Here is a 24,565-nt window from a genome sequence, read left to right as displayed (position 1 = left end):
GGAATGATAAAAGTGATTACTAAAAAGTATCTTAGTCTCTGGCCCTGGTTTGTGGCTGTGGACCAAGAAAATAGTGGTTGGGAGTACAGAAACCGTTTTTCCATTCTAGGTGTAGCCAGGCCGAAGGGGTTCTTGAAACAGGTGCTGATCCCAAAAGGTGGGACCCACATCTACTAGACACTGATGGCATATACTATGCATATGCCAAAACGTCTGAGATGGGAATAAGTCTTAGCTTAACCCAACGTTACGGCGGGAGCCCGATGCCCCTGATCTTTTCAGACCCTACTAATACCCCTACAAAAGGCCGAGCCTTGAAGGAAAAGGCTTCACAAAGACACTGTACATGAATATCTAAGAGCACTGTAGTTTATTTTCCACTTGAGGTATACTTTAAAAGAAAATCATTGACAGGATAGGGCCATTTACATTACGGCACCCAACGGGTGTCCTAATATCAGGGAAGGAGTTTTTCATGGGCTTTTTTATCTCCTAGCTGGGGAATAATCAATGTATACAATCTGTGAAAAAATATAGCGCAAAAACACTTGGAGATACGAGCCCCCCGAATGTATAAAACACAACCAATGAACAAAAAGTTCCAGAAATAAAACCCTGTACACACCTCACGAAGACAAAGTATAAGTGAAATAGTCCTCCAAGATCTTTATTTACACATAGCAATGTATTTATTATTTGCCTGTATATAATTGAGAAATTAAAAAATATATATATATATTCACACATATATACACATTGTATATACACATACATAAATATACATATACAGGTTATTTACACAAGTCTGGCCTATTACATCACATGCAAACATTGATTTCTCCCTCTGACGTCTCTGTAATCAATGATGAAGGTTTCCCTAATGATATTTATGTCATCTGATTAAGCGGTCCTGTGACAACATAAGGCGGACAATTCGGGTGCGTCACAAATATCCTTGACTTTGAACTACAGATTAGTAACACTGGAGACAGGAATGTATAAAGTGTTTCTACAGTTTTATACACTAAGGGTGTAATTTATCAAGACCAGCGTTTCACATGCCAGCCTTATTATACCCCACGGAAGTAACATGCGCCTAATGTATGAAGAGGCGCATATCTCGAGCCGTTGCTATGTCTAAGGCTCCATTCACACCCATGTGCAATATGACGTCTGAATACACCAATTTATTTCAGTGGGTCCGTATGCTTTCCGTATTCTGCCACTAAAAAATACAGACTAAATACAGGCAGAAAATACACGTGAACACAGAAATCTACGCCAGATATGACCTGGAATAGATTTCTGGTATAATTTACATTAGTTTCTGGTGTATATTACACTTAATTTGCCCCTCCCGATAAGCCACCCCTAATCTGTAAGAAATGGGCGAGGGGCATCCATTTTTAAAAGGTTGCACACTTTATGCACAAAGATTTGCAACTTTTATGTCATTTCTCTGTTGATGAATGTCCCCCACTGATCCTTAGAATGAAGGGGCTTTGTAGACTGTGTAATCCTCATTGGTACTACTCATAGTAACAAACCCATGTATGGTCCCAAATAGGTTTAAAGCCTCTATAGATCCCTTTAATCCTTTAAAAAAAAAAATAAAAAAAAATCAGTGGTTGTTCAAAGATCATGTGCTCCACTAGTGTGATCTTCTGACGAGTATCAATCATAGCAGAATATTATTTTGGCAAGACCTGTGCTGTAAGGCGATTTCACACAAAATGTATTGTAGTCGTCTTTCTGCGTCTGTAATACAGATGTGGCCCGACCATGGCACTTACTGACCATCATAGGGACCAGTGATGCTCCTAGCTCGGGGCAGAATAATCTACTTGTGTGAAACTGGCCTTAAGGACTTCACTTTTGAGTATAAGAGTGGTTTAACTGCAGTGGCATTTATTCCCCAGGACGGGTCATCAATAGTTGATCAACTGGGGTCTGCAGATGATTGAGCTCCTGTTGTCAGTGCCGCTACACCCAGGAGTACGGAGTGGAAGCTGTCGCTATGACCTCTGTAGTGGCTGTCGTTCTAACCCATGTAGGGGCTGTCGCTTGTAACTGCCACACCATAGCCCAGTGGCGCTGACAGTGGGCAACCTAAGGGTAGGTCATCATTAGCATTTCCCTGGGAAACCCCTTTCCGAAAGGTTTTAAGGACACAAAATGACACTGGCAGAGATAGCTTCAGGACCGGTAAAAAAGGACAATATGCTAAAATGGGCAGAAACTGGGGCAAACAAATAAGGAGACAGGGGATTCATCTACCGGGGTAGTAAACTAAGTTTTGTAGAACAAATCCATCTTTATAAAATGATAGTCAGTGCATAAATTGAAAAGAAAGAAAATGTTGAATATTCTACAGACGTAAAATCCACATTCTGCTCCCGAAACGCCTCGTTCTATAAAAGTGGGGTTGCCATCTTGGCCAACAATGACTGAAGCGGACCACCGCTGAATACGAGGTGGTTGGGCTCATACCGTTTCTGTAACTCCCATCAACTTCCATGGACCACCTCCATCAAAACGGCTTTGGAGGATGGGGGCCAGAAGAGCAGATGGGTGCGGGTCCTAGAAATGTGAGATGGGAATACTCCCAAAGGGTGCGTTCACACATAGCTGCGGGTTTTGGTGTGGATCTGCAGCAGATTTCACCCCTTCCATATGAAATGAATATGTGGGATCGGGTGCAGATCCCAACAAAAATCCACAACAATATCTGCACCAAGTTATCCACGTGTACATGTAGCCCTACAAGGCAAATTGTGGTGCGGATCTGCAGCAGATTTAACCCTTTCAATTGAAGGGAAGAAGTCTGCTGTAGATTAGTGTCAAAATCCAGACCCATGGTTCTCCATTGTGAAAAATCTGCACCAAACCCACTGCAAGTGAACGCACCCCGAAATGTTATCCTTACGTACATAATGTGGATGAAAGTCTTTATGTCAGTCCTCATTGGTATTTACAACCGTACTAAAACTTTATTATTTTTTTTTTAAATTGTGCTGAAGATAACACCATATATACAACCATGTGTCTGCAGGATGACAGGAGTACAAGTTCTCGGAGCTAGAGGTCCCAGTCTATGGGAGTCATTTCGGTGGCCTTATTACTGTAAGACACTGACTGATACTGGTTTCTCTGCACAAATCAGCATTACAGGCCAGTTTCTCTAGAGGATTTGAGGGCTTTAGGAGGAGGATCAGACAGAGTACAAGAGTCGGTCTACACGTGTATGGACACGCAGTATATTCCTGAACTCTCTGCACCCTCGTTATTTGGAAAAAAGCTTTTGGATTAATTTCACTGCAGCCAAAAAGCAATTTTAGAGTTTATATTTTCTTAGGTTCAGGCTTGCAGACTTCATTTTTTTGGCGCGTCTAGTGCCCTACAAAGATCTCTTTTACAAAAGAGGGGATTTGCCCTGATCGTTCTCTTGAACTGTTGGCATCTTCACGCTGCATTCATCTAATTGAGAGTTAAAATGAAAAATGATATGTGAGGGATAAGCCAAGTGGAAAAAGCAGCCTTTCTCTCAGTAGTAACTGGATTCCCTTCCTGTAAAAAGATACAAGTCCCTTTCATAATGATGTATAATATTGCCAAATAGCTTCAGATAATAGAAGCGGCCGGCCTGTAATCAGGATACGGGGTTAGATTTCCTATGGTATGCATTTTATACAAGACGAGTGTCAATGCCTTACACAATGTCCGCGCTCTCGCAGTCGAATCTAGTCATTGCATGGCTCCAAATCACCAACCACATCAATGTAAGGGTGCCATCACATGAGCACTAGTGGCTACCACTCGCATTTTCATGGCCATCAGTGCTATTACAGGCCATTGACGCCTGTGGAATGGTGCCAATTACTGGGCGGTACTGCTTGTAGATGCAGCTCGGCAACGATCAGGAAGTGTGAGCGGCCACTAGAGCTCGTGTAATAGTGGCCTAATGCTATCCAAGCGAGCCAATGTGGATAGCAATTTGGATTCTCATAACTTTCCTATGACAAGGATGAATGGCTACAACACACAGTAGGAAGTGATGGGGAACAGGAGAGGCGCTGCAGACTTCACGCTGCAACTTCAAATCAACAGTCCCCCCAGACATAACAGTAGTGAAGAATGCTGGTTACATCTCTAGTGTGCCCGGCCTTTACTTAACATGGTTCTCCTTTAATGTCATGCCAAGTGGTTTGCATTCTTCCAAAAATCGACAGCTTGTAATTCATAGTATATTCTCCACATTTCTGTACAAAGCACCATTCTATAAACTCGATGAGCCAGATATCCCAGCAGCCGCCAGCTACTGCCAAGCAAAGTCTAATGCAGCGGGACTTGAGAATAAAACTTAATGCACAAAAAGGGTTTGTGTGGCCCGTAACAAACATCACTGCTTTCTGAAAAAGCAATCGGAAAATGGTTGTTAGCGGCAACACAGCCTTTGTCTGCACAAGGACGGCCTCATGTACCAGAGGAAAGATACCACAGTGCCCACAGGAAGCAGTCAGCATCCCCATTTAGGCCTCATGTCCACGGGCAAAAGAAGAATTAAAATCCGCAGCGGATTTTAACTCTTCTCCCACCCACGGATCCGCACCCCATAGGGATGCATTGACCACCCGCGGGGTAGATAAATACCCGCGGATGATCAATAAAAGGGAATTAAAAAAAAAAAAAAAGGAGCATGAAAAAAAAACGTGACATGCTCCATTTTCGTGCAGGTCTTCTGCAGGCTTCTATTGAAGCCTATAGAAGCCGTTTGGATCCGCAGGAGACCTAAAATAAGAATAACTTACCCGCAGCGGGCCGGGCACGTCTTCTCTTCCTGACGGCTGGATCTTCTTGCTTCGGCCCGGTGGATGTGTCCGGCGCATGCGCGTGGCACGCCAACGACGTGCCGAGTACATCCGCCGGCCAAAGAAAGAAGATCCGGCCGTGAAGAAGAGAAGACGTGCCCGGCCCGCTGCGGGTAAGTTAATTCTTATTAATTCTTCTTTTCAGCGCTCATGTCCGCGGGGCAGGAGGGACCCGCTATGGATCCTCCATGGAGAATCCGTAGCGGGCCTGATTTTCCCCGTGGACATGAGGCCTTAGGGTCCTTTTAGTAGATCCGATTCTCGTTGGAACGAGTGAGTGATGTTACCACTAGCTCATTCGCTCTTGTGCAACCCGTTAAGAGTGGCAAATGATCGTTGGCTTGTTTAAGTGAGAATCGTTCAGCCCCTGTACAAGCGAATGAGAGCGACTGAAGAGCGTTGTTTAAACCGAACAAACCAATGATAATCATGTAAAATTGACAAATGAAAAGTGAACGATTCTCGTTAGTAGCTGGCTTACGTTTAGACCGAACGATTGCTCACTTTCAATTGTTTGAATGATTTTTTGGCGTTGGAGCTCAGCCTTATAAATGGTGCAATCCACAGACCCCCAAGGCAGGTATATGTATACTTACAGTCTGACTATCATCTGCAATATTATAAGGGTTCAGTGATGACAGATTACAACAAGTTCATGTTGTCCCGTATTCTGTTAAGAAAGTAGTAGTCTTGTATAAAACTCTTTTTGTGATAGTGGGTGTGGGTGTGGGGGGCAGACTATAAATATATAATACAAGTTTTTAAGTTACCAGGGTCCACAAACACTAAAAGTGAGAAAGAAATGCCCATCTTGTTAATGACGACTTATTGTGGAGTTCAGACATATCCGTACAAACTATTCTATTACGTAACCCTCATCTACGGTGGCTTCCATGTTGGTCTGCACTTTTCGGCCATATACTATAGCTTGTCCAGTAGAAAAACATGGTGTCAGTGTGTTTCACTTGTAAAACTTTATTGTTTTGCCAGTTACCATGCTGCACAATACCAGCGCCATTTAGGACATGAAAATACACCTCTACACATATTGACCATTTGGGTTTCAACATGAATAGAACCATAGACCTTGTTGTGAAGAGAATAACAAGAAATGTTCACATAAATGTGTTTTTTTTTGCAAGAACCATATTTCTGTATACATCTGTTGGGCCTTGTTCACATAGTGGACTTCGTGGATTCGACGAGGAAGCGAATTCCACATCAAATCTACATACCATTCATTTTAATGGGAATCCACGCTGCAGTCTATAGGACATGGAGAAGAGACGTGTCCCTTGACGCTGACTCAGTGTTGTGTCTGTGGTTGGATTATCCCCATTGCTAGAATGCAAAAATCCACATCCAGTTTTCACCAACATGGATTTGGCTGCGTGCATATGGCCCTCTTGTGCAAACAAAGGATTATTCCCATTTTAGCAAGAAGTCCCCTATTTGGGGTTAGGGGATAACTTGCTGATCAGTGGGAGTCTCACAGGTAAGAACCCGTACTGATCACAGCCCTAGCATATTCTGAAGTGAGAGTTGGACCACCAAAGATAGGCAAGGTTCAAGCACTTGCCTATCTCCGAAACACCCATTCAAGTGAATGGAACAGAGACATACATGCTGGATCAGTGGCGGTCCCAGCGGTCAGACCCCCACCAATCAGCAAGTTATACCATATCCTGTATGTAGGAGACAACTTGCTGAGCTGGAAATAACCCTTTAACATCTAGGGTCTAGTCACATGGCAGACTTGTAGCAGAAACATCTGTGCCTGTTGTGTTCATCTGAATAGAGTACGCCGAAATGACCCCATCCAGACGTATGGATTGTTCAGTCGTAACCATTTCTAGATCAAATCTTCACGGGAACATAAATCTGAAGAGTTAACAACCCACATAAGTGGACTATACCTTTATAATCAGAGCAGAGCTGTTTGAAGCTGGAGTGATCATCAAGAAATACGGATGTCTAGCTATACATCGTGGCTACGGGTCTGGGTGCAGAACGGAGGAATGTATATTACAGGATTCTGGAGTATTCAACAAATTGTTCCAAAGTTACTAAAACTGAATATTCATGACATTAAACAGAACCAGGGAGGTAGATAAGAAAAGGCAAGATGAAATTCTTAATGCCAAGCTAGATGGTTAAATCCATTACTATATGATATTGTCACTTAGTAGTATACATAGTAGTCAATTACACCATCAATAATGCCCACACCATGCATCATGACAACACGGACAACAGGGAGCCTCAGTCAAAGCACTTTTGGCTTAATAGTGAATCATGTCTTCTCTGTTGTGGCTTCTACAGTGCAGCAATTAATTCACAACTTGTGAACTAATAATCTATCAGCCCAACACTCCAATAGGAGCAAATTATGATAGCAGTTTCCCCATTATTAACCCCGAACCGTGCAAAAAGAACCCAGAAAACCCTTTATAGGGTATAATAGTATATAATCTATTCTCTTTATCTCATCCGCTTTGATATGGTACCTAAAACAGCTTCATACTATTGTCTGACAAAGTGCCGAGCCTTCAAAGGCACCACGTCCAGTAGTGCCGGTGTGCTTATTCTGACCGCCATCATATCCTTCACATTGAGGTCATCTGTTCAGGCTCTTGTTGACATTGCAAGAAAAAAGGAGGAAACCAGCTGGTCATCAGATTAATCCAAACCCGATGCGCAGAAGCGTGTATGCAGAACTGAAAAACACAAAAAAAACTGTCCAGCACCAAAAGGGTTAACTCATTACTAGGATTGAGAAAACAAAAATCACCATAAAACCAGATGGATACTTATAGGTTTCGAAATGCATCCTCAATCATAAAAGGGTCATTTTAAGATTTACTTCCATCACCAATCCACAGGTTGTGTATTAAGTTTGATCGGTGGGGGAAAGGGGGGTTCCATAGCAGAGACCCCCCACACCACCATGGATTCCAAGAATGGAGGTCCAGTGTCCCCCTTTTCAACTACACCCACAGCGCTGCTCCCCCATTCATCTACAATGGGACTGCCAGAAATATTCGAGGGATTGTATTTGGCCATTGTCATCAACCCCATTAAATGAATGACTCAGAACCGTGCATGCTTAGCAGTCACTCCATTCAATCTCCAGGTCACTGTTGGGGGGCGGGTGTCTGTGTGCATTGAATAGGAGAGAGCGACATGGGATCCCAGGTCTCGGGATTAGTCAGACCCACACTGATCAAACTTTATCACTTATCCATGGGGATAAGTGCTAAAAGTCAATCCTGTAAATACCCCTTTAAAGGATAGTGTCCCTGAAACATGAACTTTTTTTTCCCAACAAGATTTTGAGGTTTACATTAAAACAGCAACAAGTTCTGCCTTGTGACGCTGGACAACATGTTTTTTTCTGTTCTTCATGGCAACATCTGAATAATAAGTCATGTTAAACTTGCAATGATATGTGAGCACACGGGTCTGAACTCGGGCGCTCTAGAAACTTTAGCAAAACCAATAGATGACACTGATCTCCACCTGTCAACGACCCAATTTATAGAAAACCCAAAAGTGGATCCATCGCCCCCCAATAATCCTGCATGAACGCTGCCTGTTAGGTGACCAGAATTTTCACTTCGTTTTAACATTTGGCATAAGAATTATTTGCAACTCAAAGTTACTAAGTTACTAGAAAAACCTAATGAAAACCAAACAGCACCCCCCAACCCAAAAAAGTGCATCATACCTTCATTCTTACAGGCTCTATGCATTGGCACTAATGCTAATGACGTTACAGCATTTCAGCCTCTGAAGTAAGTGATCGTGTGGCAGCAGAGTATCACAATGGATTTCCATGTTCATGCTACCGAGATGCCAAGGAGTGCCGCTCAGACCTTCATTAGAAGCCTCTCTCGCATGTTGGCATGCATATGGACCTGGAAGTGCATAGTCATACTCAAGTAATCTATGCCATGATCAGTAACCCTTTCCTTGTCAGCAAAGCATTGGTTATTCCCTGCAACATAAAAAGAGATCACCGGAAAGACATGTAAACATGCAATGGGTCATAAAACAGCTGCACTGACATAGAACCGGTCAGAGTATCACTGTCGGAATACCACTTGGTGGAAGGCCCTCGCCACCAGCAATCTCCTGAGAAACAAATTCCCTTAGCGACAGCCCAAAAAAAGGGCATCACCCATCCTACCGAGCAAACTAGTTTCACTGGGTTTCTTCAAGACTCCCTTTGGTTAGTGGTCAATCTCATTTCCAGTGGATCCACAAAAGGGAGAAAATGAACAAAGCAAAAACAAATTTTAAATGAAGACTTCAAGCTGCTGAAGAGAATCGTTACCAATTTTCACCATTACTTCCCTTACCATTCACCTCAGCTATATGGGTTTTTAATTAAGTAGCCAAACCGTTGGGGGTTTTCCATGATAAATTTAGGGGCATACATGTGCTCATGGGGGTCAGCTGCTGGATACTCTTGCTTGGTTCCATCAAACCAACCCCCAGTCTTTATAAGCCATCTGATGTAGTTTAAGTCTCTTTTGTCTTCATAGTCACCCCATCTTGGAAAATCCCCGTTCTGTGCAGAAATCAGTTTAAAATGTATTCCTTCTGGCGGAAAACACCAGGAGCAGTGCCATCCAGCAAAGTGTAAGGGGCTTCCCACAGACCACTGAACTAAAATGTGCCCAGTTTTATTTTCATACTGACGGAAGTTGGGCATCGTGTAATACTCCCGACGGCGCAGACGGATACCGTCTGTGCCATAAACAGTACGAAGCATCCCAATGGTGCAACCAGATATTACTTCCAAGGTCCCCGGCTGCTTCCAAAAGAAGCCATAGAGTGATTTGCGCATATGGAAAGCGATGGGCTCTGTCCACCCATCATAAAGCTTAAGAAAAAGCACTCCTTCCCTGCTAGGGATCTCATCTGCATCATCTATGATGAAAAGGTCATCATCTCGCAAGTTGCGCAGTCGAGCAATTCCATTGTGAGTCAAAAATGTCCTCAGATAGTCATCTGCTATCCACCCATCTTGTTTCCCACCTTCAGGGAAATGGTCCAGGAACACATAGACCACTTTGGATTTAATGTAGTGGAACGTTCCATTGAGAAGCATTTGGCGGAATACGAGAGGACGCGCCTCCCCATATGCTGTAAAGTTTGATTCACATATTAAGAAAACATCCACAGTCCCCTCCAGCTCCCGGAAGCGAGTCTCCAGCAGATCAAACTCATGATTTATATTGATGGCATTGATAACCCGACGTGGTTTTAACCGTGGTGTCAATCGATCCTTTGTAGGAAGATTGGAGTGTTGGACAACGGTTGGCACCCCACAACTAGGTCCATGCCAGCCGGGTAAACAAACACATTCCACCCATTTTCTCCGTTTCTGTGTTTGCTGTTGTGACTGTCGAGAAACACTTGGTAAAATTTTACGTGGAGAGGATCGCTCTGGCTTCTCAGAAGGCAGTCGGTCTACGGACTTTGTTCCTGGTTTGAAACATAAACCACCAGATTTAGTCCTCACGAAATACTCTGTTGCATCTTCTTGTAAAACAAATTCCTTCAGGTGTAATTCATCAGTGTTAATGCCTTGACTATGTCCTGAAGGAGGAGGTCTGGGCTGCTGAACAGCAGCCTCCGGAGGCCGATAGTAGCCAGGGGTGCGGAGGACCTGGGTGCCATCATCTGTCCTTTCTACATGTTGAGGTATCAAAGGCCGGGACTCCCAAAAGAAGCCGGAAATTAAACTGGGACTAAGAGAGACCAAGTCCTTTGACAGTGAGACATAAGACAGGGCTTTCAGAAAGTGAAGAACTGAGATTACACACAGTCCAGCCATGCAAAGGAGCAGGAACATCTTGTGCCACCTCATCTTCATCCTAAGAAAGTACAAGAAACAACAATCAGTAATCACATCAGAAGCATTTGTACTACCCAGTTTTAACAGATCTAGATTGACATGATGTTCGCTACACGAACATAAAATGGGTGCATTCGCATTTATGAGGTTTCCCTGCATAGTACCGTGTTGTGATGCTATACAGGGGGGAAAAAAAAATAAAAATTGCAACAGCTCTTTTGTTTTTGCGATATCGCCCATTGTTTTCAATGGGTCCAGTGGCAGCAGCGCTGGCCCGATTGAAAACAATGGGAGAACACTGTGATCCTGTGCCACAGCTGTGACAGCCGTGCCGGGGAACTCCTTCAGCCCCGTAGGGACGCAAGGCCATTTCCATGTTAAAATGCCTCCCAGCCAAAGGTCTCCACATGGACTGAGAGGGTGATATGGGGCCGTGATTCACAATCAGATATCACCCTCGCCAGTGTGAAGGACCCTGACTCTCCCTAGTGGAGCTGTTGGCTGAAGCACAATAGCACCGCTAGACGTAACAGAGGATCTCTAACCTGGTCTGACAGGTCACTCACTGTATTAAGAAAAAGCCTGTAGGCCATTTTATATTAGATTAGTGTTTATTATTAAGCACTACTAGGTTATGGATGAGCTAACATGGCTTTTGTTTCCTTAAGGAAATGTATAAAAAAAAAGGATTAAATTGTCACTATCATTTCTATAAACTTTGCCTAAATCAATAGTACAGGTGAATAACAGAAACTTTGTAATATGAATTATTAGAGAAAAGCTTCTTCCTTCTACTCCCATTCCTCTAAAATGGTTCACTCAGACTGAATTCTCTAATAAATCTGTTTTAGCCTCCTAAGATGGAATGCCAGCTCAAAATACATGCTAGCCATAATAGTCTATAGACAGAAAAGGGCCGAGGGAGGAGGAAGGGGAGCAGGCAAAACAAAAACCACACACACAGAGATGGACTACTGCAGTGAATAATGTTTTACATCGCACCCCAAGTGCTTTATTCACAGCAATACATCTTTATACTGTCCTATATGATGCTGCTACAGAGTCAGAGAACAAATCTTTTGTTTTCTCCATGTGCAGTCTATGGGAGACATCAGTGAAGCTAGGCCACACTCACCAGCTCAGGGAAAACGGAAAATTATAAATTCAGAGGAAAATGAAAAAAAAAAAACTTTTTGAAAAGCGCCATATGCAAAACATATAATGGCCATAAATAGTGTTCTTCCTCATGTACGCACGGCAGCTTCTTCTGAAAGGTCATCTGAAAAAACAGGAACTCTTTAAATCAGGTTTCTATTACTGGGAAATAAAAGGTTATGAATGATCTATTGAAATATTCTAGTTTTCGCATTGGCCACTAGAGTAGGCACAGTAGCCCGATGCCTAAGGTGCTTTTATACAGGATCATCACTCAATCTCAAGCATAAATATTCAATGCGTTCTCTGCCCAGTGTAAACATGCTCAACCATCAAACGGAGAATTAAATACTCATCTGTTGATAACAATTTTTATGTGGACATAAAAATTAAGGCTTGCTGGCAGCACAAGCCCTCGTGTAAACAGACGATGTGCTGACATCAATAATGTAGAGTGGATGAAAGGAGAACGAACAATTGTAGAAATGATCATTCATCATATCCCCTCAAGATCATTGCTACAGAAATGAAAGGAAACTCGCTCTGACCAACTTTCTAGAAGACTCAAACAGACAATGAATCTCAGGCCCCGCCAGCATTGGAGAGCGCACATTGCACGCGGTTATGTGGTGCAGAGTGCTAAGGCAGCAGAAATGCAGTCCTAAGCTCTCACTCACGACCTGAAGGTTGGTAAAAGGAGTACCCAGCTTGCTGGGGGGTAAAAAGATGACTGGGGAAGGCAATGGCAAAAACAGTCTGCCAAGAAAACACCATGATGCAACGTCACCCTAGGTGTCAGTCATGACTCGGTGCTTGCATCAGGGAACTTTACCTTTTACCTCATCTGTGAATACAGACCAGAATAGGACTTGCAGGTTTTTGTTTTTCACACGGACCATCGATCAGTGTGAAAAGTCACCCATGTGAACAGCCTCCTAGGCTATAATGGGTATGCGTACTGTTTGTGGAAAACGAGGACAGCACACCGACATAAAATAGTCCCTCCTGAATAAAGCCTAATGCTGATTGGCGCTCGTTATGGGCATTTTATCTGCTCGTGTAAAATGGAGCCCTCAAGAGAAACAGCGAATTTGGGATATACCCATCCTGTGAACATGCGGTACCTGTTTTCTGTAGCTTTGCTGTGTAGACTGGAACAGAATTAGCAGTCACCTCCTTATCAATAACGGGTGAGCAGATTAATGATGACGTGAATGCAAAATATTGAAGGCCTCCATAAAGCAGGATAGATTAACTATCCAGAGATATGGTCATGCATGTGGTTCCACTGATCTCTTGGTATGGAAGACTACCCAATCACTTCTAGGAGACTAACCATTCTTTGTTCATTACAGATACCTTTACATGGGACGACTGTCGGACAATAAGTACCCCACAGCTGCCCCACGGACTATCGCCCAACTATCACTCCTCTGCTTTGAAGTCCTTTTAGACGAACGGATTATCGTTTCAACTAGTGATGTAATCATTGGCTCATTCACTCTTGTGCTGCCTCTTTATACAGGCAGATACATTATTGGTTTGTTCAAACGAGAATCAGTGTCTTGCATTCGCTGTATAAGTGACTGAGAACAACTGAATGGGCGCTGATTGACTGTTCTTGATGATTGTATTTCCCATGCCGTTGCTTAGCAATGATGCGGGTACTGGCAGCCCAAACGCAATGTTAAATTGTGTATGAGCTGCAGGTCGGACGCCTCCATTGACATCAATGGAGACCATCCATGTGAATTCCACAGTAAAATAGAACATGCTGTGATTTTTCTTCTATTCGCAGAATACACAAGTCGCATCCGCAAGTGTGAAGGAGAACAAAAAATAAATGAAAAATGCATGCCTTTCAAGGTCTGTGCTTTACCATGGAAAGTCAGCATGGACGCCGATCATGGAATCTGCTATACAAATCCAATCGTGTGAGACTATTGCTTCTGTAGAAGGCCAGTAGTTCCGTGAATGTAGGAGGGGCAGGCCATTACAACAAAGAGACTCCAGTGCGGCCACTTCCAGTAAAATGTTCAGAAGATAAAACTACCGTATATACTCGAGTATTAGCCGACCCGAGTATAAGCCGAGTCAATAAGTTTTGCCACAAGAAAACTGGTAAAACATATTGACTCGAGTATAAGCCTAGCTATACTCGAGTATATACTAGGTAAAGAAAAAATGCAATACTCACCTCCCAGCCAGCGTCTGTGTCCCCAGCGCGATGGTCTCCCCGGCGGTGCGGCAAACTGCTTGAGAACTCTCCCTGCTGTCATCTCCCTGCTCGGCTTTGAATTCCCCCGCCGTCAGCGCTGTGATTGGATCGAGCACCAGCCAATCACAGCCGGTGCTCGATAAACGAATCACAGCCATTCAGTGATGTCATCCACTGAATGGCTGTGAATGATCGAGCGCCGGCTGTGATTGGCTGGTGCTCGATCCAATCACAGCGCTTACCTACACAGCGCTGACGGCGGGGGAATTCAAAGTTGAGCAGAGAGATGACAGCGGGGAGAATTCTCAAGCAGCTTGCCGCACCGCCGGGGAGACCATCGCGCTGGGGACACAGACACAGGCTGGGAGGTGAGTATTACGGGTTTTTTGTTGTTTTTTTTTTACCTCACTCGAGTATAAGCCGAGGGGGGCTTTATCAGCATAAAAAAAAATGTGCTGAAAAACTCTGCTTATACTTAAGTATATATGGTAAATACATTTCTCTTCTGCAGCCTTACATCTAGTTAGTTAATGAAACTAATATTAAATACAAGACATCCCATATAAGGCTTTCTTATATGAAGAATAAGCCTCAGCGTCTAATACTTGAATTGTGACTTACAATAAATAGTTAAGGTTGCACAGAGGTGTAATAAATCTTGAAATATGACAGTAACAGAATAGTCTCAGCCATTGGCCTCTCCGTTGTTTTCTGATATGTTATTTAAGCTGCACCAACATTTTACACCGAGGCGTCCCCACATCAGACCTGGTCCCTGCGGGACTCGGACTCTGCAGCGCGCTCACACATTACCACCGGTTTCTTGTAGTAAAACCATTAGACTTTGGCTAGGAGAAAATCCATATTTGTTAGCGGTTGCATGAGCCCATCACATGGACTTATGGCACGAATGTCAAGGCAGCTATAACCCAGTAATTGTGAGACTTATGTCATATTCGTCAGAAACAGGAACCCAACATGCTATCTAGAAGCAGAAGAAGAAAGTTCACTTCTGTTAATGTACAACACTAAATATGCTTCCCATACAGCAGTAAAAGGTCTAATTGCTCATCCACTCCGCATACAGCTACAAGAACACAGAATGTTACTTTTCATGCCCAAAGTGTTTCTATGTTGTACTTTGGCTGTATTAAAGTTCTTCTACATATGAAATTATGGAGTAAATCCTTCAATCCAAATAACCATTTTCCCAATCTTATGACAAACCTCCCATAGAAGTGCCAGGCAGAACAAAAGCCCTTCACACAGTAGAAGTAATGCCACCCTATACCCGCAGGCGTGACATGCATTACCGGTCCAAATGGGAAAAACTGCCAAAGGGGCGTCTGTCACAGATAAATAAGATAGGTCTACAAAGGGTTAACCTAGTGGTTGCCACCATTGACCGCTCCTGCTACACCGAACCAAGAACCAGAGTTTGATTTGAGGTAAAGGCAGGCAATTATAAAATATAGATGGCATCCAGTTAAAAGGACCAGTCAGCCATTCTCTGCTAATCAGCACCCTCCGTGGAGTTGTTGGGGGCGGTCAGGATTCAAAGCTTGGAGGGAACAACAAATACCAAATAACAGAGGCCCACCAATAAAATGCACATTTGCCTTGACACACTGTGCAAGAGGCAAGAAACATGAGTGACTGCTCTGAGGAACAAGAGAACTAAATGGGGAAAAAAATCTATCAGTCTGACCACATTTCTGTCAACAGCAGTTCTCAAATAATCAGCCGGCCAAGCAACATCTATTGTTCTAGCAAGATTTAGTAGCAAAGTTGGTAATTAATTGACAGAACTATTCAGCTCTACGAATAATGTGTGGATTACATAGTAAGGGCTTATTTACACGAGCGTATATCGGCCGGTGTATTCACGGCCGTCCGAAATACGCTTCCGTCTGAGCAGTGCCCCCTTCCTTTCCACTCACTTCCTCTCTGAGTGGTTTGCAATGGGGGTGGGGAAGATGGGGGCAGGGCTAAGCTCATGCCCCTCCCCTTGTCCATAGCCAACAATGGGAGTAGGCAGGACAGAGCAGAGCTTAGCTCTGCCCCCTCCCATTGCAAACGCCAGACTGGAGGAGAGAGGCAGAGAGCCGGTGAGGGGGAGGGACGGGGGAAACTTCTTAGGTAGAAGTGTATATCAGCCGGCCATGAAAACTCCAATCTGAGAGTCAAAATAAATCCCCAGCTCACCGAACCTTCCGAAGTAATTATTGATTATAACATATAATATTGTATCGCTCAAAGACGTCCAGGCTTCTCTTGTACTTTTATCGAGTTCGTCATCACCATATCCTCAGACAGAGAGTTCCATAGTCTCACTGCTATTACAGTAAAGAACCCCCTTCTATGTGGTGTAGAAACCTTCTTTTCTCTAGATGTAGAGGGCGCCTCCTTGTAACATTCATAGTCCTGGGTATAAAAAGATCATTGGAAAGATCTCTGTATTGTCCCCTGATATATTTATATATAGTTATTAGAGCGCCCCCTTGTTACAATCCTAGGTATAAATAGATGATGGAAGAGATCTCTGTATTGTCCCTGATATAGCTATACATAGTTATTAGAGCGCCTCCTTGTTACAATCCTAGGTATAAATAGATGATGGAAGAGATCTCTATATTGTCCCTGATATGGCTATACAGTTATTAGGTCGCCCCTCAGCCATCTTTTGCTAAGCTAAACCTCTCTGGGTATTGTAGTCCATTTATTACTTTTTTGCTAAATAGAAATAAATAGACCCCCACAAACCATCCAGTCTACCTTTATATTATGAATTGTTAGCATCGGATTGTGTTAAGTGTAAAATACAACTGTTCTTACAAGACCCCTTAAAACCCAAAAGTAAAAAAATCCTACAAGTCTAAAGGCCATTTTCATACAGCGATTATCACTCAAAATTCGTTAAAACGATGGCATATGAGAGATAATTGTTGCGTGTAAAATGTTACCATCGTGCAATTTTCGCCTAAACGATGATTTTTAGGTAAATTTAAAAACCATCGTTCAGACCGCACGCTGTGTTTTCCATGGAAGCAGGAGATAACATTGTATTCTCTCTGCAGCCCCTGCCAGAAAACAGACTGTAGGCTGTGTTTTGCACAGGAGCATCTGATTAAACTATATTCATGCCAGCAGCCCATGAAGAACAAAGGAGCTGATTGCAGAGCTCAGACCACCTGCTGAGTTCTGCAAGCAGCTCCTGGAGGCTCATTTGCACACAAATGTAGCTGATAAAGTACTAATGGGCATTTGCGCTCATTAGTACTTTATGCAAAATGATCTCTAGAACGGTCAATCTTTCAATCGTTTGAAAGATTGTTTTTGTGTGTAAATGAGCCTTAAAAAAATGTGTGATAGCCTCACTGAGTGATCGGGACGCCTCACTTCCGCTCAGTAATCCCTTGGAAAAGCAATACTGTCAACATGTAGGGAACCTTAAGCAATGGAAAGGGAAGGATAAGAAGTCCTACAGCAAATACAATGAGGATTTAGAGGAGCCTTAAGGCAGAAGTCTGATGATTAGTGTTACCACTAATCAGTCTGTATTTCAGATCATTTGCCTTTGTTTACAGCAAGAAAACAAACCCTGTAGAGATATGTGGGAACCGAGCGCAGTATTCTCCTGGATACATGTAACACAGCCATGCAACAAGCTGCAGAAGCGGAAGTCATGATGAACCCAACCAAGTACTGCGTCTGCAGTTATAGAATGGCCTACAAGAATAGTTCGCTCAGCCAAGTATAGTAATGGTATTTCTATGAGACTACATGCACGAGAGAAAATCTCGTGGGTGTTTTGTGTGTGGCAAGACGTGCAAATATAACGCTTTGCACATGGTTTTCAATGGGACCCTTGAAGACATCACATGGCACTTGCATACCGTGCTATGTGTATGCAGGTGTGAGGTGAGGCTTCCCATTGAAATCAAACAATTGGAAACACTTGCAATACTCTACATTTTGTGAAACAAGCGCCTGACTATTGCAGTTTCACAGAATGAAAAACGCATGGCATCTGCGTGTAAAATGTAAAAAACTCACCCGTGTGAATGTAGCGAAGGCTAGTTTTACACAAACATAATACCGCTGCATTCCTGCCCCCATAATACGGTATGTGTCCCAGGCTCAACTACAGCGTTTACTGACCGAAACTATCACCATTATCACCGGTGGACAGGCAGCCTTAATCAATAAACGTCTGTCTTTTATTCTACGCCTATACTGTGAAAGTCTTTCAAATTTTGTTATATAGACTTCCTTGCCGCCTCAGTGAGCGTTCCATATTCAATGTATGTCGTGTGATGCAGTATGTAGTCTAACAACATGAACCACGAAACTAGCAAGAATAGTCTACTGACCCATAAGTCTATCGGTGCTTGAAAGGGTTGTAGTATGAAAAATATTGTTTAGCATCAAATCCAACCCATCATTATAAACATTTTTATATTTACTTATGAAGGTTTCCATCCCCAGATGATCCAGGACTAATATTAGAATAGCGCCACCTGCTGTTTCTGTTCTGTGTCCATCTCAGTAATTGCTCCACTGTGTATGTGGAGGGATCTCTGGTGCGGTGAGCAGCTACCTCTGAAGTTGCTGCGTCTTCTCTGATGTCAGAAGAGATGAGGAACAAGTGATGAGAGCAAGACGAGCAGAGAAGAAAAAATGAGTAGCTGTGATCACCTTGGCACCTTTATTGAGGTGGACCGGCCTAGGGCTGCATGATTTGACCCAAATTTTTTATTTTTTTTCCTCTTAAGTGTTCTTGACCATGAGGCTCCCCGATTCTGCTAGAGAGTAAAGCAAGAATACTTGTATCTGGATGAAGCTTTGCTCAAGAATGGGCAGAGGCCCGCGGCGGCGGGGGGATGGCCAGGACACATGCGGTGGTGCCGAACAAGCTGGGTTCGGATGCATTCCTGCCGCACCAGCACAGCAGATTACTAAGAGGCTGAAAAACTGCCTGTGCTGCTACGTTTCCATTAGTGCGACTGATCCACCAGAGTACGTAGCAGAGAGAACACCCCAAAGTTGTAGGTTCGGCCCGTTCGTTTGAACTTCCTCCTCTTAGAGAGCCACAATGTTAAGGGACTATTAAAAGATAACTTTATGATTCTGGTAGAAACAAAGTTACCAAGTCGGCAAACAGCAAATTAATAAAATTTAAATTTTGATTAATCAGCCTGCCCTAGACCAGACACAGAAAGGCTCAAAGAAAAACAGCAGATGGCGCTATTCTAACATCAGCCCTAAAAAAATTGGCCAATAGTATATCTCCCCTAAAGGCATTGTAACACGCAACAATTATCACTCAAAACTAATTAAAATGGCCGACAGTGAGCGATAACTGTTACAAGTAAACGCGGGCAGTCATGCACTATTCGTTCACTTGTTGTTTAGTCCATTTGAATGGAAATCTTTCAGTATTTTAAGCGGCTTGACAACTAAACAATGCACTCATTGTGTTTGCCTTGCCTACAAAATCAGTACATTGTTTACTCTGCAGAGAGAAGCAGGAATCCTGATGGCCAGATAATCCCTCGCATAAACACACACCCACCTGAGCAAACAACTAGTTCTCCCTCTAGAAAGTTTACGTTAGCTAATAAGGTAAATAGAGCCATTATCTGTATGTGTAATCAATTTGTTCAGTTGCGTGTTCCATTACCATATGTCATAGTCTTAATTACCAAAACAGATTAGTATAACATACAAGTCACCTGATGGAGACATCACCCATTCACTTTACATTATGACAGTTGTTCCCAAGAGTCACGGAATCCACAAGAGGATTTGGACTAATTGCATTTCTTGCCCACAAATACGAGGTGGTTGAGGATGCATTGCATAAACTGCTTAGCCCAATTCCACCTATTCGGTATGTGCTTTTTTCATTTTTGTTGCACCGGTTGTAGAACTTTGCATTTCTCCTTGTTAAATACCATTCTGTTGCCTCCCACTGTTCAAGCTTTTCTAGATCTAAGTTCTGATCAAGCTTTTCTCATGCACACAGGATAAAATAGTTGGCCAATATAAGAGAGTTTGACTATTTTGGCTAGTTTTAAATTTATACAGGAATGATCGTTTGCAGTGGCCGACATCAGCCTACGGTCTGCTAAAACAGTCATGTTGACATTTTTCCTCCATTGTTGGCTGAAACGTAATGTGTATGGTATAATCATCAATAAGCAATTGCATATTTTTAAAAAGTTATATATATAATATATTTGAACATCCACAATAATTAAGAACAAAAACAGTCATATGGTTGAAATCTTGTTTTAAACTTGGACGAAGATGTAGTAGGTGCCCAGCGGCGGGCGTGGGTCTGCCAGGGCGGGTGGAATGAGCTATTGAAGTCTGGACATCATCACGCACAGTTTTTGTGAACTAGAGACAAACTCTGATGAAATTACTCTTATAAAGGATCTTGACAGGAAACAGACGGCTAAAACTCTGCAGGGAGTTCAATAAAAAAAAAGCATGGGAGAAATCATGTATTGGTGTAGCTGAAAACAAAGCGATGCATATGCTAAGGCAGCCGTGAGATAAAGGCATGCGGGGAATATCACCACCCTCCGTCGCAGAAGAGCCCGAGAAAGTGGCCTTTAGTCTTGCTGGGAAGGAATGCGTCCAACATGCAGTTAATTTAATATACAGAACAAAGTTCAAATAACCCTTCCTGTTCCCTTTAAGACAATCTATAATTTCCACAGAACTAGGAGATCTGGTAATAAATCTCATTGCCTCCTCTAAACATCTCATTACTAATGCAGCTCAGGCCTTATCTTCACAAAACCCATTGCAGCTCATCCATTTGTTGAAGTATACAGCCATCAGGACATCAAGTGCAGCCGACGGCACACTGAAGCTCATGAGAGGCGTGTAGACATACAGTACAGTGGTTTGTTCACTTGAATGGTACGGAGTTGCAGTACCAGGCATGGCCACTACACAAGTTACAGAGCCAAGCCTGTGGCCCCTTCACTTGTCTGATCATTGGGGGTGCTGGCAGTCCAACACCCACTGCTCGGATATTGGTGGTCTATCCTGTAAAAGTTCCTTAATGTAACATTAATCATACCTGGGTTAGGAGGGGTATCATCTCTCCTTAAGGAGAGCACCTAGGAGATGAGGGAGGAGACTTATAAGGCCATGCATGACTTCTGGGAAATGTCGCTGTCAATTCTGACAATGGCATTTAAATCCTCTGAATGTTCAGAGGTCCCATACAGCCCCCTACAATGAGATCACAGGGAGCCATGTGGGTGTCATGGCAGCTGGGGGCCCCTTTTTGCCCTATTTGTAATAAAAGAATCTAAAAAATAAAACAAAAATACATATTTGGTATTGCTCCATCCGTAAAAGTTCGATCTATCAAAGTAACGCATTATTTACCCGGCACGATGAACGTAGTCAGATTTTTAAAAAGCCAGAAATGCACTTTTTTTTTGTCACCCCGCCTCCAAGAAAAAAAATGCTATAAAAAGCGATCAAAAAGTCGTAGGTATTCAATAATGGAACCAACGCAAACTACAGGACATCCCGCAAAACAAAAATGAGCCCTTGCACAAGTATGTCGATGGAAAAATAAAAAAAGTTATTGCACACAGAAGTTGGTGGCAGAAAATCATTTAAAAAAATTAAATATATCTTTGAAAAAAAAAAAAAAAAAAGTAGTACAGCAAATAAAATTATATATATCTAAAAATTTGGTATTGTAGTATTCGTACTACAATAATAAAGTTAAAGAATAAAAAAATAGAATAAAGTTATGACGTTTTTGTTGCAATTTGTGCGCCGTAGAAACAAGACGCACCGAGAGATGGCAGAATTTCATTTTTTTCCTCATTTCTCTCCACTTAGAATTTTTTAAAAGTTTTTCAGTACATTAAATAGTACCATTGAAAAACACAACTTGTCCCGCAAAAAACAAGCCCTCATAAAGCTACATCGATAAATAAAAGAAGTTACGATTTTTAAAAAGGAAGGGGGGGGGGGGGGAAGAAAATGGAAAAACAGGAAAAAAAAAAGGCTTGGTCACTAAGGGGTTAAGCCATTTCTGTGCATGATCTACTCTTTAGCAAGTTATATCTACTGCCACCATGAAGCCAAGGCTGAGCTGAACCTAGAGGCCGGGAGCTGAAATCCTAGATATTTGCTCTTGGGTGACGGTTGATGAAAGTATGGCACAGAGGCTATATAGTAACTGCAGCTGGAGATGAAGATTTCCCTGACCCAATCAGATGCATACATGTGGGGACGCCGCCGAGCGCTATCCTACTTAATCCTTTAAGAGAAATCAAACTCCGCAGTTCAATAAGAGGAGGCCAAAAGTGTGTGGACAGAAGCTGTCGCATTGTTTTCCCACACCTTTCAGCAGGTCATACAAAGTACATTACTCAGCAGGTGGAGCCCAAGACAAAAGCATCAAGAGGACGCTCTAATAAAATACTCCTACGTGGATGAAGACCTCTTTATAGCCGAGCCCAGGAGTGCGCCGTGGGTGGCGGCTGAAATTATGTTCGTAACTCTAAAGGCGATAACCCAACAACATCAGACTAAGGGCTTATTCACACAGGCGAGAGTCTGGCGCGAGTTTTGTGCGTTGTGAGACACACGACTATGAACTCCATTCTTTCGAATCAACTTATTTGCGTGTTTTTTTCCCACTGTAGCGATAATGCAAAAATTTAAAAACAAGCGAAAAAAAAAAAAAAAGCCGCAGCATGTTCTATCTTTCGGAGTTTATTCAGAACGCCTCGCCCATCGTTTTGAGTGGGACCTTAAAAGACACTGCATGGCTCTCTCAGGCTGTGCGATGCATACATGCAAGAGCAATTGTTTCCCACTGAAATCAACAGAAACACTTGCATTCCTTTGACACAAATGAAGGACACGCCTGAGGATCGCAATTTCACATCAGTGATGCAAGGCGTTTTCAAATAAAAAACACCTCACTTCGGCGTGAAAACGGCATGTTGACAAACGTGATATTGGACGGAGGTTCCCGTCCCAATATTGTGTTTACCCATGTGAATGTAGCCTAAAGAATGAGTGACCCCTCTCCGTGTATTAGAACCCTCAGAACAGCGCAGGCGGTTCAATGATGTCATCACGCTGCTTGCATCTTGGGAGGAGCTGCTGAATAGCGAATCGAGTGACTAGTACTTCCATCCATCCATCAGTTAAGGACTGCAACTAAATGTGGGGCTTAGAGCCGGCATGCTGCTATTCCAACTGGGTCGGTGAACCAGCCAAATTGCATCCATGCACATGTACGTTTTTTTCCGTTCACTAATATAGTACAGTAACGCCCAAACACCTGTATGGGCATAAAACACTGTAAGCATGAGGTGCAAGGAAAAGCCAATAAGCATCACAAGACTCATTGATGAAGGAAACCAAAGTGAATAATAAAAAAAACCCTGCGCTCAGAGGTCCAGCCCAACACTCTGAAATAACATATATGGATGCAGAACATCGCAGGAAATAGTCACTTACTTTTGAAGAGGGTGGGGTGGGGGTGAAGAGTTATAGGAAAATCCCAAAAGACACCCCCTACAGTCAGATGACATATACAGCCAGTGTCAGCAGACCAAGGAAGAGTCGATGCCGCTCGCTCTTCTCGCTTGTAAGACTCAATGACAGCTAAGAGTCGTTTCACCATGTTTATCTTTCACATACAGTTGTCATGACTTACAACAAGTTCAAAGATCAAACACAATATGAGGTTTAATCTAAGAGGGAAGATAACAGGAGAGGCTTCCATTTACCAGCACATTGTTTGCCTGTCTTGTGTAGAGGATGAGGTCAGCTGTTACATTCTAGAATTAATTAACCATCGGGCAGGTAGATGGCACAGTGCGCCATAGTGTTCTCATGAGGGGCTCGGAAATAAGATACATCGCGGACCGAGGTGAATGCACTCCAGCGGTAGGAACAAGGAGAAATGTTAAGAATGAGGCAATCAACTAACTGAATTCACATAAGAAATTTTACATTTTGCAGAAAATTCCATTCCTGTGAACCGTCTTACATTCTTCCTGGAAAATCTGCTGAGATAACATTACCAAGTATTTTTCTTCATTTTTCTGCTGGGTGTGTTAATTTATCGCTTCATTTAGACCCCAGGCCTATCTAGTAAAACGGACCCAGACGCTGAAAGTAGCTTGTTCTGCATCTATAAGGGTACACGCGAGTCACGCTCGACCTGCTCAGGCACTCCGTACAGGACACTGCACATCTGCATGTCCTATTCTCGCACACTCACCCGTGTAAACACACATTAGAAATAAAGGGTTGTATTGCCATGTGAGTTTTGTGCGCAAAAACGCATGAATTTCTCGCCCATGTGAATGCACCCTTAGGCCACTCTCGCACACGGCGTCGTTAAAACACTACAATTTTGATGGTGTCGTTTTACCACAATTTTTATCAGCG

At 43.0% G+C, this 24,565-nt stretch overlaps 1 protein-coding gene across 2 annotated transcripts in view; it reads right to left on the bottom strand.

The window, feature by feature from the left end:
* Positions 1–642: 642 nt before the first annotated feature.
* Positions 643–24,565, bottom strand: part of MGAT3 (beta-1,4-mannosyl-glycoprotein 4-beta-N-acetylglucosaminyltransferase) — an 87,048-nt gene continuing 63,125 nt past the window's right edge. The window contains exons 1-2 of one of the 2 annotated variants that reach the window (XM_066596394.1): positions 11,870–11,921; positions 643–10,753 (exon numbers count right to left, since the gene is read on the bottom strand). In XM_066596394.1, coding sequence (XP_066452491.1) covers positions 9,238–10,752 — 1,515 coding nt within the window. In that variant the 5' untranslated portion in view covers position 10,753; positions 11,870–11,921 and the 3' untranslated portion in view covers positions 643–9,237. Of the gene's footprint in view, positions 10,754–11,869; positions 11,922–24,565 lie in introns of those variants that run through there. The other variant, XM_066596393.1, reaches the window with a different exon arrangement.

The sequence above is a fragment of the Eleutherodactylus coqui genome, chromosome 3 (assembly GCF_035609145.1).
Source record: "Eleutherodactylus coqui strain aEleCoq1 chromosome 3, aEleCoq1.hap1, whole genome shotgun sequence".
NCBI lineage: Eukaryota > Metazoa > Chordata > Amphibia > Anura > Eleutherodactylidae > Eleutherodactylus > Eleutherodactylus coqui.
The sequence above is the reverse complement of the archived record's forward strand: the minus strand, read 5'-3'. Positions and strand labels throughout refer to the sequence as shown.